We start from the raw sequence: 19137 nt of genomic DNA, 5'->3' as shown, positions 1-19137 counted from the left end.
GAGAAGTTTTTTTTAAAAAAAAAAAAAGAAAGAAAAAAAAAAAAAAGTGAAAAGTGTCATAAATCTTTTCTAAATACTTGTCACCCAACTCATATGCTTTTAGCAAAGTCTCCCTTTTATGCAGAAGCCCTTTTATTTAACATTGCTAATTTCAGGCTTGAAACCTTCAGTCCTCAGCCAGACTTCATTCATACTTGTGATCTCCTTAATTTTAGAAGATGAAATGCCATTAAGCATTATTAGCATGTCAATTATCTTCTGGATTCAATTCTATTACTCTTCTAGGGACAGTATATGACCAATCCTTCCTTCTCTTGGCTGCTGTACAGATCAGTTCACATGGTTATGGATGTGGAACACAGAAACACAACAGAGCACACCCTTCAGGGCAAGTTAAAAAAGATAAATCTTGTTTTCTAACTAAATGAAAGATAAATATATAAGAAACATGTCTGTCATATCATTTGTCACTAAGCTACAGCATACCAATAAATATTCACAGGATTGAAGAAGATGCTTAAACTTTTCCTTTTGTATTTATATAACGTGCGTTCTCACTGGCAATTTTTTAGTATAGTTTTTCCTGTTTGAAGGCTGGGATTAGATTTTAGAATGAAATGAGCAACAATCAATAAACATTAGACAACAATTTAATAAAGCAAATCAGCCTATGAAAAAGGCATTTATGAACAAACAAATGTGAACTGCACTTCTTAGTCCTATTTAAGAAAACAAATCCTAACTTTGGCTAAGGAAAGAGACTGAGTATCCTTGCTTTTCTCTCCAGTTCGTACTGTAGATTTGTCTGTGATTATTAAAATCCTTAGCACATATCCAGGAGTGCATAACACCAGCTTCTGTTAAGTATCTTCTGTTTAATTAGATTTCTTTTATTTTACTGACTTAACATGTTTTCCATGTCAAATAGTCAGACTTATATTATTATATTATTATTATAAATATGCTTGTTTTAGTTTTTGTTTGTCTTCTGCTCTTTCAGTGCTACCACTTAAGTCTCTTCTTTACTGCAAATGGTACATGGCACAAAAATTCCTTTGAATTTCTTTTAATATTTAAGTGAGAAAAAATTTAGAACAGAAGCTAATATATGGCAAAAATACAGAACAATTCTGAATGTGCTTAGAATGTGATTTGGAAGAATTAGAATATTAATGCCTTGATACATCACCCTAGAATCAATACATAAAAAGAACCACTTCTCAGTAAAAAGGCTATTTGTTGATATTAGTGGTGGATGCTAACACTCCCACTGCACTAAATGATACTCTTCAGAAGCAAGTAATTTTTTTTTTTCTTTTATTTCTGTCATGGTCTTTGATTAGATTTATCCCTCCACGAGAAAATCTTAAAAGTATATGCTTGTGTAATGTACTGTTGTTTTTATCCCTCCTTTTAATGAAAGGTTTGTTTGTTTTTTTTTTTTTTTTGAGTCAAAAGTAATTATATATTTAATTGGATTTTTTTTTTTCTTGGATCAAGTTACGTATTCCAGGTCAGAATGTTTCCTAAATACACAAGCTTGTCAATCATACAATCATAGCTTTTATCAGACAAGTTCATATCCAATTTAGTGATAGACACGGAACACATAATTCTGTCTCAGAGGACAAATATTTCCTTTAATATATATTTACAATATTCATTCAATATTTACTGCAACTCAGGGATTGCAGCATTGAAACTTCAAATAACTGAGCAGTTACAAAAAGGTAGTAGAAGGCAATTTGCTTCATAACTAAAAGAGCATCATATAAAACTGCATTTTCTCTGCTCATTGAACTTAGTTTTGCCTCTTTCCATTTTGGTTTTAGGTTCTTCTTTTTATAAGAGCCAATAAGCCCTTGAACATAAATGTTCAGGAAGTACATATGGAAAATGTGCAGCATAATTCAGAAAATGATTATGGCACATTGTGCAAGGCCTTGAAACCATGTCAGACATAACCTTTAGCCCTAAAGTCTGTAGGTATTATTGAAGAAAAGTCTAATACTTATACATTAAAAATAATAAATAAACAAATAAATGATTGTGATTCCTAGGTTACCACAAAGAACAAAGAAACATATTATAAATAATATAAAACCAGTTAGCCTGAGGAAATAAAACTTTTTTTGTGTTTGTTTTTTGTTTTTTGTCTTTACATCAACAGGTAATATTTTACTGCTTTTCGTGGCACAAGTGATATAATACAATGAATATAGTAAAAGCAGAACAATGGCATGAACCACTAAGCCTTTTTAAATTTTGTTTTCTTTTTAGATTGCAGCTGGTAAATCTGCCATTTTTCATGATCTGAGAGAGAGAGGGAAGAAGAGAAGCAGGTAGTAAAGTATTCCGATGGACCCACCACACTTCTGTATCAAAGAACTACAGTTCCAAAAAATTGGGGTTACAAAGGTTTTGATATGGTAGTTTTCAGAGATACTAATTATTTATACATATTGTCTTAAAAATATCCAATAGATCACTTTCATGTTTGTTTTAAACTTCAAATTGCAATAAAAAAGCCTCAACTAGCATCACAAAATTTCAGATAAAATCAATCAGGAGCTATAAATTTCAAACGAAAGTGAAGATTACAGAAAAGAAAATATAGAATAAAATTAACATATGTTAAAGAATTGAAAACCCAGAGAGTTGGCTTTACACAAGACATCACTGTTATATTTCAGTCAAGAAATCAGACATTTTTCCCTAAGATAAATAGTAAAGAGTGTTAAAAATTCCCTGAATAGTCAAATATTTCTTTGGTTCTAAATAGTGACTGCTTGATGATATGCACTAATAACTTAGCTTTACAATATAATAAACTGTTAATACCAAATTATTTCATATTTAATGTGTTAATTTAATAAAAAAATGTACTTCAGAGGACACAAAAAATTCACTACCCTAGTGAATTATCCATGTAAGAGAAAAAAATCTTACAACAGTTGCTATTAAATTATGTGACCTTATTGCTTCTGTAGCCAAAATTAGAGAACCATATAAAACTGATTTAAAAAAAAGAAAAAAAAGCATCAAAAGACTACAGGAAGAAATTATCATTCCTGTCAATAGGTTCCTCACTACTACTACTCTATTTTGTTTATTAAGATTTTCATATTTTAAAATTTCCAGTATTTTAATATCAACTGTATATGCAAAGCATAACTTCTGCCTGGGAATAGTATCCTATTCTAGAACATAACTATTTAAGTGATGTAATGAATAAACGAGCATGAGTGATATGCCAAATCTTATTTTGCTTTTAATGCAGTCTATATTCTCCAGAAGTATTGTGCTTTAACACATTAGTAGATATTAACTATGTCACATCTGCAGTTTCTTACAAACCCTATACTTTTAAATTTAAAAAATGTGACTACTTAAATTAATGAAGGAATGTTATTTAAAAGTCTGTCAATTTCATTTTTATGAAGTTGTAAACACATTTCTCAGAATCCTATAAGAACCAATCTTCTGCATAACACTGAAAAATAAACTAATTAGGGTCCAGCAAATTTTTCATTTTTTATCATTTTTTATTCAGTAATTAAGGAAGTGGGACAGAGACAGAATTTTATATATATATATATATTTGTATTAAATTAAAAGAATACATTTCCTAACAAAAATTAAAAATAATTTAAGCAAGTTTCCTATTTAATTAAATATGCTCATTTTGCACAAAAGTTTACCTATGGATCTTTCAAAGAGAAGAAAAATAAATAGATGGAAATCTTTTTTTTTTATTCTTTCTCTGGAACTGATTCTCACAATTACCAATTCACTCAAGAGTGGACTTGATTTTTTAAGTCTGTTGAAGGTTTCTATAATAGCTATGTCCAAATGATAATTGTCTATTACAGAACATACTACCTTGGAATTCAAAGCATGGAATTTTTATTCCTCTATTCACCACTGGTTTTCTGAGTGCCTTTTTGAAGTTATTCCCTCTTGCTATGTCCTCACCATTTCTGCTTCTAATTTTCAATGCAGGTATATAAATAACTGTTAGGAAGTTCAGTAAATGAACAGTTTTATTCAAGACTATGTATTCTGACTCCTAATAGTACTGTATGACATTGACAGAACTTGACTTAAATAAATTTTAAAGATTTTTTTTTTTTTTGGAGGAGCAAGAATGAATTTTATCAGCGGCTGCTTAATACATTCCACCACATAATCAATAATCAACAGGCAAAATAAATGAATTTGATAGCGTTCAGAGTTTTGGGTTACATCCCTAATTGTAGTTCAAATAGGCATGAAAGAAAGCTAAAAAAATCAGTTTCTCTTCAAGCTCTTACTTCCTGGTAATTCTCACAAGCTGAAGTGCTGACTGTGCTTCCAGAATAGGTATCGTATATTTTGTAAATATTCCAGACTATTGCCTCACATGCTTAGACATGTTTCTATCTGCAGTTCCTTATGTGAATTCTTGCTACTGATACTCCTGCTGCTTTTTGAATAACTCAAGAATTTCTTATTCTGACACTGAATAGTAATTTACAGTCATTAATAACTTGACTGTACCTATAAATCAACATTTTTTTCTACTAAATGCTAGTAGAGTGGTAAGACAATTAAAGCTTCAACCAACTTTACATACTTTTTCATTAAGTGAACAGTTATGGTATATATTTGTTTTCATGCATAGTAAGAATTTAGTAAATTATATATAATGACATGATGCAATATTACCGAATGCTTACTTAGATCAGGGTTGAGAAACATTGGCTACATTGTGAACTACATTGCCCACACTGTCTTTTACGGTCTCTCATCAGCAGATGTCCAACCCTGACTTCAAAGAGATGTGAAAAGAGCTCCAAAAGCCTTCCTTCATTCTACAAGCACAGAGACACCTCTGATCACATTGACAATCACTTGGTTACCAGCAATTAACTTGATTTGTGTCACATCACTAGATTTGTTTCACATAGATGTGATGGGCTGAGTTGGAAGAGTTACCAGATAAAGAAGACAAGAGGGCACATGTACCAGAAACGTTCCTCTGTCAGTCTCTCCAATTCTCCACCCCCAAGGATACAGAAAAGAGAGTAGCAAGGTGATGGAGTACATCCAGATCATGGCTGCATGCATCTCCATTCATTAAACTCTGAGATTCGTTAGTAAAATATCATAATGTTATTCCAAATATTTTCCATTTTCAGAAAATTTTAGCAATATTTGCAAATAAAGCAACAGTCAAAAATGTATAGAATGAAAATGCCAACATTTATTGAACAATGCCAACATTTATTGAACAAATATCAAAATGTGAAAAAATATAAAGTATGCTTAAGTTGATGTGAACATCACATTGAAAAGACAGAAAGAGTGAACATAAAGCAAGAGGCCACTAACTGTTCTTGCTATTCCATGATGCATTCAGAGCAAAGACTAACAGTATTATGTGAGAAAAGGTAGCCAAGTTTTCTGGCAGAAAGCCTAGGAAGATGTAGATGTAAAAACTATATTGTCTTCCTGAAGAGAACAGTGCTTATAGTATTTCATACATTTAAAACAACGGATGTATCCAGGACTCAAGGTACATGGAAAAAACTCCACCTCAAGCCAATACACTTCTATGCATTTTTTAAAAATCTTGTTCAATGTCCCTATTGCTAAAGTACAAATAGTTAATTACAAACAACTTAAAGTAAATTTAAAAACTGCAAGTTAGTATTGCTTCTTCCAAGTGTCACTTGCATTTGATGGATTGTTATGCTTCAAACAAACAAAAACAGATCAACAAACAAAACCAGGAAATCTGACAATTATATTTAATATAAGCTCATAGTACACTAATTTTTATATTGTTCTTTGAGTACTGACTCAAGCACATACTGCAGTTTTCCTTACAACTGAAAAAAAAAAATCCTTACTTGCCTAACAGCATGTTGAGTAGAGTCTAACTTCTGTTATCATATTCTTGAGTACAGTAACATTCTGGTGAACTATCCTGCTTCAATTGCTTATTTAACCAATGCCAGGCATCTGTAATGCGTGAGGCTAACCAAAGATACTGCTCAGAAATTTTTAATGATCCTTCACTCTCTTTATAAGCAACAGTAAATAAGTTTCATTTCTAAAATAAAGGGAAGATGTTTGGTTGTTTTCTAAGCACGTGTAATTCCTTTAAATACTGTCTTTTGACAGATACTCAGATACTGGCATTTTGTTGCTTGGCAAGTCAGCCTTATATGTAACTGATTATGAGACTGAGCTACATCACTGACTGATTTGCTCTCTGTTTTCCTTGCAAATGATAGAATTAAGTTTTTAAAATGAAAGGAGAATATTTTACAGTAAGGAAAGATATTACCTGTAAGAAATGCAATCTGAAGATGAAAACTATATGCCATATACTGAAGGGCAGAAGTTGCATTGATTTAAACTGCAAGACTTCATCATGAATAAGACAAATTTGCCCCATGGGTTACTGAGTGTATTGAATGTAGTTATGAAACAGAAATAGCAATTTAACTTCTATGCAATTTTAGCAGGCTTGCAGGATGAATTTCTTCATCTCTACATTTGTTTTCTTTCAAAATACTGATGTAAATTGATAGGAAAATTTCCATGATTTCCTTAAACATATCCTATATAAAGGTCCTAAAAATAGGGAAGTAAAACACTGACACATTTTGAAGAGATTTTTTTAGTAAATAACTTTATAAAGGGGTCTTAGAGCTAAAAGAAGTAACACTCTTAGAAATATAGAAGATTAGCAAGGCTTGGTTCTTTTTTATCAGACAAAGGCATGTCTAGCTGCCTTCAGTGGGAACTATAAGGATGTCAGTACAGTTTGCTTGCAATTCAACTGAACCTTGAATACAATCACAAGAAGAATTTAATGTATGAGAGTCTGTAGGATTTTCATTCAGAAAAGAAATTTTTTTCTTTCTTGATAAAATAACCAATGCTGTACTTCTGACAATCAGCAAAAAAAAATTCTATGCACCAAGAAATGTAATTAAAATGTCTTTCCTTTAAAAAAAAAAGAAAAAGAAGTTTTGCACTTCCAAATGAAGAGGAAACCATTTCTGGGGAAAAAAAAAAAAAAAAATGAAGGGGAAAAAATGGGTGAGTGTGGCATAGCAGAAATCACAAGTATATGCAAACAGATCTGAGTGGGCAGGTTGCAAGCTAGAGCTGCATTGTACTTGCATTATGAGGCATGAGAGCAAAGCCATACAGAATCTTCTGGACCTGTTTGTGCCAATCTGACAGGTGTTATACTGTCTGTTCTTAGCCTCCAGTACAACAGAAGGGGGGCTCTTTTTCCTGCGTATTTTAATAATTTGTTGGCATTACTAGGTAGGAGCAGTAGTCACAGGCATGGACAGCTCTAGAATTGAATAAAATCATCAGAAAGATGGTTCTTTCCCCAGAAACTTAGATGTAAGCTGGATAGCCATGCTAACAGATCTTGGTTATGACTGCATGGGGAAAATTTATTTTCTTATTTTCACTCTTCCACTACGAACAAATACATTTTTCCATTCATCTACATGTAACCCAGAGTAGAAGACAAGAGAAAACTTCTGCCTCCTTGAGAAGTCATCAAATGAAGTAATGTAATTCCTCTCAAGAGCAAGGGAAAAAAGATGTAATTAGGACCTTATGACTCATAGCTTGTTCTATTCTAGGAGCACAACATCTGCAAGTTACCCCTTATTCAAGGATATGCAGAATTAAATTCCTTGTATATTCATCAAGGGCTAATCCAAGGCCTTGCTGAAAAAATAATTAAAAGTCTAGGGCATAATGAGTGTTTGATTCCTCCTATTTTCCAAAGAGTAAAAATAAAAAATAGAAGAGATTGGGAGCTAGTAAGGAGTTAGGTATCTACTTGGTATTAAATATTAAAGCATTATTTTCACAGAGCACAAATATTTACAGTCAAACATTATTTGTTATAGATAGAGCACAAGTGAAATGTGAAAAAGCATATTTATGATATTGTATCAAACACTGAATCACATACTTGAATAGATATTAAATATTGCTTTAAGGTTTCTAGAAGAAATGAAGACACAAAGTTATGCAGCGTACTTATGGATATTGGTTTTTATTTTCTTTAAATGTGAAAGATCCTACTTAATACTATACATAGATGGCTTGGAAAACAAGAAACAAATAAAAATGGAAAACTCTAAAAACATATTTTTTTCCTGTTATATGCCTTCCCACTCTTCCTATAGTAATTTTATTATATCTTGCATTGCTATATTGCAATATAGGGCCACAAAGATGGTGAGGGGCCTGGATCATCTCTCCTATGAAGAAAGGCTGAGTGAACTAGGTCTGTTCAGCCTTGAGAAAAGAAGGCTGAGAGGGGACCTGATCCAGGTCTATAAATATCTAAGGGGTGGGGGGCAGAATGGTGAGGCTGGACTCTTTTCAGTGGTGAGTGGAGACAGGACAAGGGGAAACGGCCGGAAACTGCAGCATAGGAAGTTCTGCACAAATGTGCGCAAGAACTTCTTTACAGTGAGGTGACGGAGCACTGGAACAGGCTGCCCAGGGAGGTGGTGGAGTCTCCTTCTCTGGAGATGTTCAAGACCTGCCTGGATGCCTACCTGTGCGACCTGCTGTAGGGAACCTGCTTTGGCAGGGGGGTTGGACTCGATGATCTTTGGAGGTCCCTTCCAACCCCTACAATTCTGTGATTCTGTGATATTCTTCTAACTGATCTAAGCTCTAAGTGAACCAGTGTTACCACAAGAGATCTGGCAGAAATGAATGCCAAAAGAACACATTATTTCGATTCTCTAAATGGAAATCACCATTTTCAGTTAGAAGGTAGAAATGAAAAGATGAAAATTGATGACCTGTCTCAGCTGCTATCCTTTGCCTGCAAATATATACTGAAGAATCCACTTTTAACATCCATCACTGAGGAAATCTTTATTCATTCAATACTCTCATATGCCTTATATAAGACTTAGGAGCTGTTCAAGGGAAAACAACATTGTCAGTTTGGAAATGGAAGCCCCAGAAACACACGGGGCGTGTGTTTATTTATTTCTGTATGCTGTATCTTCATATAGTGGCTAAAGTAAGAGAATTAGGGCTTGAAGAAAAGCAAGAAAAATACTGTAGTTCTACTGTAGTTTTACCATTACTACTTTTGCTATCAAGCACTTTATGCATAAAATGTTGCAAAACTCTGCAAGTTATGGAGGATTTCATAGGAAATGAAGGGTTTAGTTTGTATTTCTTTTGATCAGACAGAATCTTCATATTATTATTAAAAGTTTTCAATTAACATTTTTGAGGAGACAATGCAAGTCTTTTTGAAAAAGATGTTAGTGGCTTTCCATGAGATAAAGGGAGTAAATACATAGAAATCTTGATCTGTTTGAGTTGACTAGTAAATTTCTTATTCACTTCAATACCCTTAGAACTTCAGCCATTTTCATTTTTCCTTAATTATGTAAATACAAGCAACATATTTATTACTATATTATTATTGAATTGCCGCCTGATGTTCTTAATTAGTTTTAAAAGTCTAAGAATGTAAAATAAAATATTCAGAAAATATTTTACATCTTTTTCAAGACAGTATCTTAAAATACTGACAGACTCTCCTTTATTCCTGTAAGAGATTATTCTTTTACATAATTGTCTCAAAGCTTGCTGGGGACACAGATGAACAAGTCCAAGCAAGTCCTGGGCAAGAGTTGTGAAGTCCTTTGTCTGAGGGACACAGATGGACAAAGCCACGGGCAAGGAGAGAGAGATGAGTTGCAGCTTAATGGCCGTGAAGCGGTCTTTCGTGTGGACTTGTCTCAAGAAAGATGGCCATCTCAGGAAGCACTCACATGGCTTTTGCTCAAGCGCCCAGGGATGTCACGTAGACAGGAGAAAAAGTAGGAAAAAAGAGGAATCGAAAACCATGAGGTTTAAGGTTTTCTGGCAACAGATTCCTCATGAAGAAGAAGAGGTTTCTGACACAAGAAGCCTCACAGCCTGCCTCTCTCCCTCCTGGACTTGCTCTGTGCTCAATGCTGAAGAACAAAGGTGTCTGCCATCAGATTCCTCACTATGGAATTCCTGCATACTGACGGACTCTCCTGAGCCTGCTACCTGAGTCCTGCTGCTTCCTCCCAGATTGGCTCCGCGACTTCTTCCTGCTACCTGCTTGCTGCCCAAGGCTGGCCACGCTGCTGCTCTCCCCCCTGCTGCTTTTGCCTCGGACCTTCAAATGTCAAGCAGCAGGACCGCTGCTGGATCCTGGTGACTATCCCTGCTTTACGCAATTCTTGCTTCTTTCCTATCTTTTCTATCGCCCTCCTTCCCTTCCCCGGATTTATAATAAGCTGGTTGGACCAAATTTGAACCGTTGTTTCCTAATCTCATGCCGGGTATACAGATATTAAAAGAACCTCATCTCCGTTCTATAAATTGGAGTGAGACAATTCCTTATGCTTGCTCTACTATATAAAAGTGCTCCAAACCTTTCATTTTCTTTTACAAATATGAAATCAAGCATAAAGCTTCTGGTTTCAGTTAAAGTGTTCTTATGATCCACACTGACAAGATAGCTCATGTACATTGCATAACAAATTTTAAAAAGAAAATAAAAGTGAGAAATTGACGTTTTGGGAAATATCCACTAGAGTCAAATGATTTATCTCAACTGTGAATTTAACCCATATATTTTAACATTATAAAGAAGGCATAATGTTCTGACTAGCTCTTCATAACATGAGTAGAAAAAAAGAAAGCAAAGAAAAAATGCTGCCTTTCCACTCAAAGAATTGTTGCACAAATCAGAAGTTTCAGATTTCCTGCATTTTCATTTGCACTCCTTTTGTTATTGTTTTTCCATTATTATTTTTGATGTTGACATTACAATGTCTTAAAGGTAAAAAAAAAAAAAAGATTTAATTTATGCTATTGTAAGAGATTTTATTACTATTCATAAGATACATACAAATGAACATATCAAGTAGCCCTAAGCAGCATCTGATTTCAATAAAAGCCTGCATAAGAAACGGAGGGCTGCAAGTAAGTTCTCAGAAAATACATTTAAAAATGGGTCTTCATTTGAGTTGCTTTTAGCAATTTGTTGATTTCAAAGGCAAGTTCAGCTTTGTCGGCATTATGGTATGAACTACAGCTTGTACTTCATTATGGCTTCCAACCTCTTTTAGAGTTCCAAAACTTGCAATGTTTAATCACATTAAATTTTGCAAAAAGGTGTATTGGTAGCATAAGGAAGGAAAAGAACAGCAGTATGGTCAATAAGTTCTAATGCCAGCCACATTTTTTTCCTGAAAAACTGGCTGCTAGCCATCAGAGGCTAAAATAAGTATGAAAGAGAAATTAACAGCTGAATAATTTATAAAGTCTTTCCTTTCTGCAAAATTAAATTTTTGAGAGAAGTTGCAGTTCAGTCTAGCGCATCCTTGGAAGCATGAGCAACCAATATAACTTTCATTATCTATCCTTAGAATTTATAGTGAAATTCTTTTGTTGTGAGAAGAACAACTATAACTCCATGTTTAATTAGATTTGCCAACGACAAAGATGAAATTGAATGTTTTATAGCACAAGCTGTGGTTTGTTTTCTTCCTTTTTTTTTTTCTTTCATGTTATATGTGGTATATAAGTTGTCAAAGCAAATTTAATCTTCTCTTCAACTTTAACTTTTTTTTAATCAACTATAATTTTGTAATGACAGTTGCCTGATCTCAGCCTATTTCAATATCTTTATGGCCTTCTGCAAATTGTCACATGGTATGGAACCCCTTACCTAATTTAGATGCCCCTGTTCTGGCTTCACCCCATCCTCTGCTGCCTCACTACAAAGGCAGTGGCTTTTCCCTGCCAAGGGGCATGGTCTAGCCCTGGGTGTGTCTCCATCACAGCAATCAAAACACTGGTTAACACTGCTCAGCTGAAACCAAGACAGTAGATTATCAATGTCATTAAATCAATTTCTGAATTTTGTAGTGGTAGTGTAAAACCATGAGTTTAATACAAAAAAAGAACAATGGGTGCTGGGCTATACTCCAGGGGTTTAATAGGCTCGGTATCTTTTATTAGTTTATGTGATCTCTTCTCAAACTTTGAGGCAAAAGCTCCAATCAGCTGAGTCTAATCAACTGAAGCTACATTTAAATGCAGCTCCTGTCTATAAAAAAATACTACCAACAATCTAGATTTGCTTCTTCTAATGTATAATGTTTCACCCATTTTCTGCCTGTAAATTCATTCTGCAGTACTTTCTTTTTTTTTTTTTTTTTTTTTTTTTGTCCCCTAAAAGCCTTAAAAAGGCAGTGTTTTTTGTTGGTCCCGTCCACCTTACTAAGAGTTGTTTCTTCAAACCTTAGTGAGAGGCAAATTGCAAGTACAGAATCACTACTGCCTGAAAAGCATAAAGACACTATTTCAGCAAAGGGGTTATAAATTCCTGGACAAAGATATATGGATCACCCAAAAGCACAATGTTTGAAAAACAAACTCCACACTGTCAGAAGGAAAAAAAAAAACCAAAAAGACATGAATTCATAACAAAATGGATATATACTATGAAAAACAAATTACGTTTTCATAGATTTCAAATAATAAATCTGTTTTACATTAATCTAGATACAGCAACACTTATCTTGACATTGCTAGAAATGTTTAAATGATGACTGACATACTTTCAAATATATGCAATAGTAGGGTATGTAGACCAGCTGGCAACAACCTACCTCATAGCATCTTTACATGTAATGCTAGTGGGTCACAGGTTACTGTCCATATTTTAGAGTTACAATAGTGATGTTAAGAATTCAAAACATCAAAGCAAAATTAGACTCCAAAATAAATGTTATTGAACAGAAGATTAAAACAAAATGTCATTTAGATTTTATAAAAGCATGCCTTTTCTACAGGATGCCTAAAAACAATCAAAACAAGCAAAGCAATCTTTGAAGATCTGTTGTGATTGAGAGACATAATCACTGTGCTGCCATGTATTCTCTTTATGAAATTTATTTCATGTTAGAAGCTAAACGATTGAGCATATAGTTTCTAATGATCCTGTAACACATAATTATTTCTGATGTTATAAGCAAAGGATGCAGTGACGTGATAGTCCCTAAATCATGGGATCTGGATGGGGTTTCTTAGCTGCATTTGTGCAAATCCAATTTCTGACTCAACAGTAGATTTTAAATAATAGAACAAAATAAGAATAAAAATAAATACATAGCAAATACTGTGTTGATATCAATGGAAATCATATTTATTCACTATTGCTTTGAGCAAGAGTTTTACTTAAGCAGAAGAACGGCTATGATAACTGACATTAGCTGATACAATTATTGGACAGTTAACAAGACAGTCCAGAGACCAAAATAATCAGGAAATCATCCGCATGAAACTGAAAGATGTAGGTGAAGGAAAGTAGTAATGCATATGTCAACATCAGCAATACTAATATTCACTATAAGCTAAATTGAGCTGAAGTGAAGTTCCCTTCTTATGTGCAAGCGTTGAACTGTGATTTATTCAGCACACCCAAACTCTGGGGTTATTCCCATGAGTCTTAATCTTTCTCTGTCCCTTTCCAGCAACAGATCGCCTTTACATTTCCTGTATTAGTGGAGTTACTCACACAGGAGATAAAAGAAGGGTTGTCTGGAGATAGGGAAGAGATATAAAGACATCTGAACTTAGAGAAAAGCTAAAAATACAAGCATAAAAGAGCCACTGTGCCACAACTATACTGCCAAAGAAAAAACTGATATGTTGTGTAATAATGTACACTCTGTGAATATGAAGGAATCTGGCTCTGTTCTAGGTGAAAATGAGACCATATACTACTTACTTTCTTTGACTACTTCTGCAGAGCTTCCAGCATTTATTTTTCACAAATTGACAATATATAAAAGTACTAACAAAAATGATACCTTGAAAGTTACGTACATTAATAGTCAATAATTCTTTATTCATTTTACCTGGAAAAACTTCTTCCAAATTGCTACAAGGAAATTAGTATTTTACTCAGAATTTATCTCTGAAAACTCACTAACCTCTCAGTTTTCACTCATATTCTTTTCTTTGAAACCATAATGACTCTGAAGAATCCAAAAGATCATCTTATGACCCATTTTGTAGTCCAAAGATGTACCTCCGGTCAGTCAAATCCAAAGCAGTTCATTTACAACACTCAGTGTTTCATTGCATTGATGTTCTAACTCATGAACAAGAAAAGCAGTGAAGAAAGGTAAAGTTCTCTACAAATTACGTTAGAACACAGACTCCTTGAGAATTAAACTCTGATTTATGTACACTGCCTATTATGAACATTTATAGTGAGTTATAATTGCATGTGGAAAAAACTTTTGCTAAAATGAAATCTAGTCTTTTAAGACAGTAGTTAAAATGGATGTTTACATCAAGAAAGGGGAAGAGATAAGAGACAGACTATTCCTATCAGTAAGATTTAGAATCCTAAAAGGAAGAAAATACAAAATTACAAGTGGACTCTGTAATGCTAAAATAAATTTTATAATTTTGAACTCTGAATGTGTCTCATTTACTACGCTAGATGTTTCATTTAACTATGGCTTCCAAAGTACATAATTCATATTCCTAGAATTCATCTTAGATTTTGCCTGTTACAGCTAACGCTAGATACTAAGTTATTTAAGTAAGTTCACTTTTCTTAAGATTGTTGAAGATTTTCTCATCAAAGTTTGTAACATCACTTCTGAATGTAACTACATAAAAATAGTGCTGGGGTTTGTGGCTTTATTTTTGTTGTTCCTTTTTATTTGTTTGTTTCATTTGTTCTTTGTTTGGATTTCTTTTTTTTTTTCTTTTTTTTTCCACAATAGAGAGAAGAGGAAAACCTAGGCCTGGGATATTCTAAGTGGGGCAAAGGCAGGATCCCCCAAATCCTAAAGTGTTGCACAAGGCACAAACATGGCATCACAGTACAGCTCTGCTTTTCATAGCACCCGTATAGTAAATAAAAAGAAAAAGCTAAATCTTCTCTCCACTTTATTGACCCAGAGGATCCTACTCAAGAGTTATATACGAAAATGTAAATTTATTCTCAAAGGGAAAATATTTCCCTCTAAAACAATACGTACAATACATATTATCACAGTATACATAGGAGTCTGGAGATCCCAGGATGAATATCCATAGCAGTACTTTTGTCCAAAAGATAGAGGAATAATTATAAAATTGGAAAGCTTTCAGTCCAAGTGATGGTTATTTTACATCAGTGCTATTTGGATGCAGATAGAGTCAAGATATATATTCCTAGAGCAGTTCTGAAGTCCTCCAAATGGGAGATTTTAGTTCTTTATTCTGGATATATAGAAAAATATTACTCAGAGCACCATCCAAAGATTTATATTTCAGCCAAATGCAAGAAGTATAGATAGAAATGAAGATAATTATATGTATCAGCCAGTTTAAATGATTTATAACACTAATGCTTACCATGTTACAGTTATTATTTTTTTTCCACCTGGGATGCGTTCTTTCTTGTTAACTTAAGACTAGAAGTTTTGATATCTCAGTTATAGCCAACAGACAGATTTCAACTTAAAAATTCTATAGTATCTGTAAAGGTGGAGAATTCTTGTCCTAAAAAGTTTTAGAGTTTTAAAACTCTAAGGGTGCAGAGCCATGTGTTGTTATCGGATCTTTTCAACGACTTTTAATAACTTGCAGCATAAACACAGATTCCATTAATTATAATAGGAATTATATTCAAAAGCAATAAAAAAGCCCATATAGTTTATATTCCATTATCCTGACAAAAAATTAATGACTAAATACATATTTCTAAAGGCCAGACACTGTGTGTCTTTGAAGGACAGTCAAGAGAACCAAGTGTCCTTAGCAATTTTTGTTTTTTCTCATCTAGGAAGATGAATTTTCAGAATACTGTTTGATTAAACATATGTAATCACTGTTACAAAACAGTTTTCCAGTTCTTTGTTGATGATATATTCCTAGGATCTCAAGTTGAAAATACTCTAGCTAACATTTTACAGTGGCCATCTAGTAGATTTTACATCTACTTCTGTTTATGACACAATATAAGATGAAAGAAAAATTATTAAATATATCTTAATTACAGAATATATATACTCATAATGTCAGGCTTTCTTCTGCAAAAGAGTGGTCAGGCACTGGAACAAGCTCTCCAGGAAAGTGGTGGAATCATCATCACTGAAGGTGTGCAAGAAACGTTTAGATGTTGTACTGAGGGACATGGTTTAAATGGGAAATATTGGTGATAGGTGGACAGATGGACTGGATAATCTTGGAGTTCAATTCCAACCTTCGTGATTCTATGATTCTATACTATAAAAATAATTATACTCAGTAGCTGGGTACATTCCAGTGCAAATTTTCCAAAGGAAGAAAAGATATATAGACGGACAATTCAGTTACTTGTTATTATGTCTGCCCTGTTCAGTGCAAATTCCTCTATCACAGGATGTGATAATATCAATAAAACTACATAGGTATGACACTTAAATCTGGTTTGCATGTGTCCTCCTATATAAAAAGTCACAAATGAAACAAACTCAGAGAAATAAATCTTTTGAAAAGAAGACAATTCAGGCTAGAAGAACTGGATGCAAATACTGCCAACCTTACAAATGTACATGTTATGAATTATAAAACTTTTTAAAATTTTATGAATAAATATATTTGCTTTCCATGTGCTTATGTACTTTATATTTTCTCTGTCCTTAAGAAATGACACAATAGTACAGGGAATTCAATTACTATCTTCCAATCTCTAGGCAGAACCAAATGTATTTTCAAGAGTCACATTTACATTTCACAAAACCAAATAATAAAAAAAAAAACAACAAAGAGATACGCTCACAATTTCTCTGAGCTAAGTGATATATGCATATTCTGAATATCTTCTGCTTTTCTGCTTTTTTTTTTTTCGTCATTTTTTTTTCCTAAACACCACAACTGTCTGCCTCTCTTTCTTTCCTTAGTCTTCAGCATGAATTCACATAATAGGAATATATAAACAAACATACTGAAAACTTCCTTTTCCTTAAGATTGATACGTAATGCTAGACAGTCAAATAGCTTAAATAACTTACAGTCATTTGTATCCTTCAAAAATTTAATTTTAAGAAACAACAATAAAAGCTCTATTGAGAACCTTTCAATAAACATTTTTAACAGATCAATAACTATCACTAAGCTCCTAGGCAAACATTTTATCTTACAACAATAACAAATCCACTTTAATGAAGATTATGTACATACACATAAAAAGTGTTTTGTTTGTTTTTTATATACTTCTCAACACCAAAATTTTATATATATACAATAAAATATACATTTTTCATTCCTGCCTTTATGTCTACCTTTAACTTTAAAAAAAAATGTTCTTTTTTATTTAAATAAGTCTCAAAACAGGAGTAAAAACTAAACAAAACAGTTTTCATTGCTCTGATGAGACAATATATTAGCCACTTTAAACACATTAATAGATAACTCAGCAAAAGTTTCTTCTTTTCCAAAATAATATAGACCAAGAACCTTGATCAGCTTTGCTAATAAGAAAAGATTTTAAATGCCATCCTAAAAAGACTCAAATAACTTTCTTCTTTTTTTTTAGTCTAAAATGATGGAAATGTGAGCGTACAAAAGAAAAAAAGGAAACAAAAATCTACATGCTTTTTAATCAAAATTACAAAATCATTCCAATGTCTGCTATTATTACAATGAAGAAATTAAGCATCATGGAACCGTGGAGAAAGCAGAAAATTAATATTTTTGGCATTCTGTTCTGGATGTAAGGGTATTTTGGCATTCAATATAATACTGACAGGAATATTTACAATGTCATGAAGATGTTTTTCTTGGTGTCATTGAAAGGAGTATTACTTTTTCTTAAAAGTATAAATTTTTCATGTGGAATTCCTCAAACTTAGAAGAAACTTCTTGATTGCAGTAAAAATTTCAGTAAAAAACAAACAAACAAAACCTTCTTAAATAATTGAAAAAAGAGCAAATATGATACAGTGTGATAAATTTAGCTTAAACTATCACTAAGGTACAAAAATCAAGTGATTTTTTGTTTATGGTGAAGACAATCAACAAGAAAATGGGTAGACGTAACTCAGTCTAGTTTCCAGAAAACATTAAACAGTATTCAGTAGGAATGTACTGCAGTCAAACTAATCACCTTCAGAAATGCTCTGTTTTGAGATTCAAGTATATATGATTTATCAGTAGATTTAATTAGTAATTAAATATTTATATCAAACTGGCCATTTAATGCCTTCTAAATCTTTCAATACAAGTCTTGTGATGAAGAAAAGAGTCACTTACCTAACACGCCCAGCCTGTAATTGAGGGTGACAACAATGACATTTCCATAACTTGCAAGAATGCTCCCATCAATCATGTTGCCAGTACCCTCCATGTAAGATCCGCCATGGATGTAGACCATAACTGGTTTCTTGCTGTTCTGATCATGAATGTCTGAAAAAATTCAAGTAATGAAAACATAATAAACTAATAAAAAAAAAATGAAATTTGGCATTAGTATTTTTTAAAAGTGCTAAAATTATTCAGTTGTTTCTCATGTTTTCCATGTCATCATCACCACTTTATTCAGCTATTTTACACAGTTCAGGATCATTCTACAAGCCCAATATTTTTACACTTTTCATATTTCTTACTATTTCTTACTTCAAATGCCATTTTTATTAAATGTTTTCAGAATCCCCTTAAAAACTTTCCATATTGCAGAAATTTAATTTGAATGTAAACATCTAAAATCCAAAGGAAAAAAAAATAAAATTCTGGAACAATCTTGATTTTTTTTTTTTTTTATAGTATATTTCAATTTGGTTCTATTTCAATTTACAAATATATGTACATTTAATAACAAAATGACAATAGTGTTTCATACTTTCCCATTCCTCAGTGAGACATATTTGTTGAAATTACATTTCCTATAGTTCAGTAACAGATAATATCACAAAAACAAATTGTTCTGAATAAACTAAACACAGCAAAATATCATTTCTTTTTTAATAGCCTAGGAGTAAAGAAACACTGAGAATTTAAGTGAATATTTGGCTCAGATTTTTTTTTAATGTAAATCATGAT

At 32.8% G+C, this 19137-nt stretch overlaps 1 protein-coding gene across 4 annotated transcripts in view; it reads right to left on the bottom strand.

Moving 5' to 3' along the window:
* NLGN4X (neuroligin 4 X-linked) overlaps positions 1-19137 on the bottom strand; it is a 153369-nt gene that overhangs the window by 44689 nt on the left and 89543 nt on the right. For all 4 annotated transcript variants that reach the window (XM_052705749.1, XM_052705754.1, XM_052705750.1 and 1 more), the window contains one exon: positions 18352-18504. In XM_052705749.1, the coding sequence (XP_052561709.1) occupies positions 18352-18504 (153 nt within the window). The remainder of the gene's footprint in view (positions 1-18351; positions 18505-19137) is intronic.

Source organism: Tympanuchus pallidicinctus, unplaced genomic scaffold (genome assembly GCF_026119805.1).
Source record: "Tympanuchus pallidicinctus isolate F22 unplaced genomic scaffold, pur_lepc_1.0 scaffold6, whole genome shotgun sequence".
In the NCBI taxonomy this organism is placed as follows: domain Eukaryota; kingdom Metazoa; phylum Chordata; class Aves; order Galliformes; family Phasianidae; genus Tympanuchus; species Tympanuchus pallidicinctus.
The sequence above is the reverse complement of the archived record's forward strand: the minus strand, read 5'-3'. Positions and strand labels throughout refer to the sequence as shown.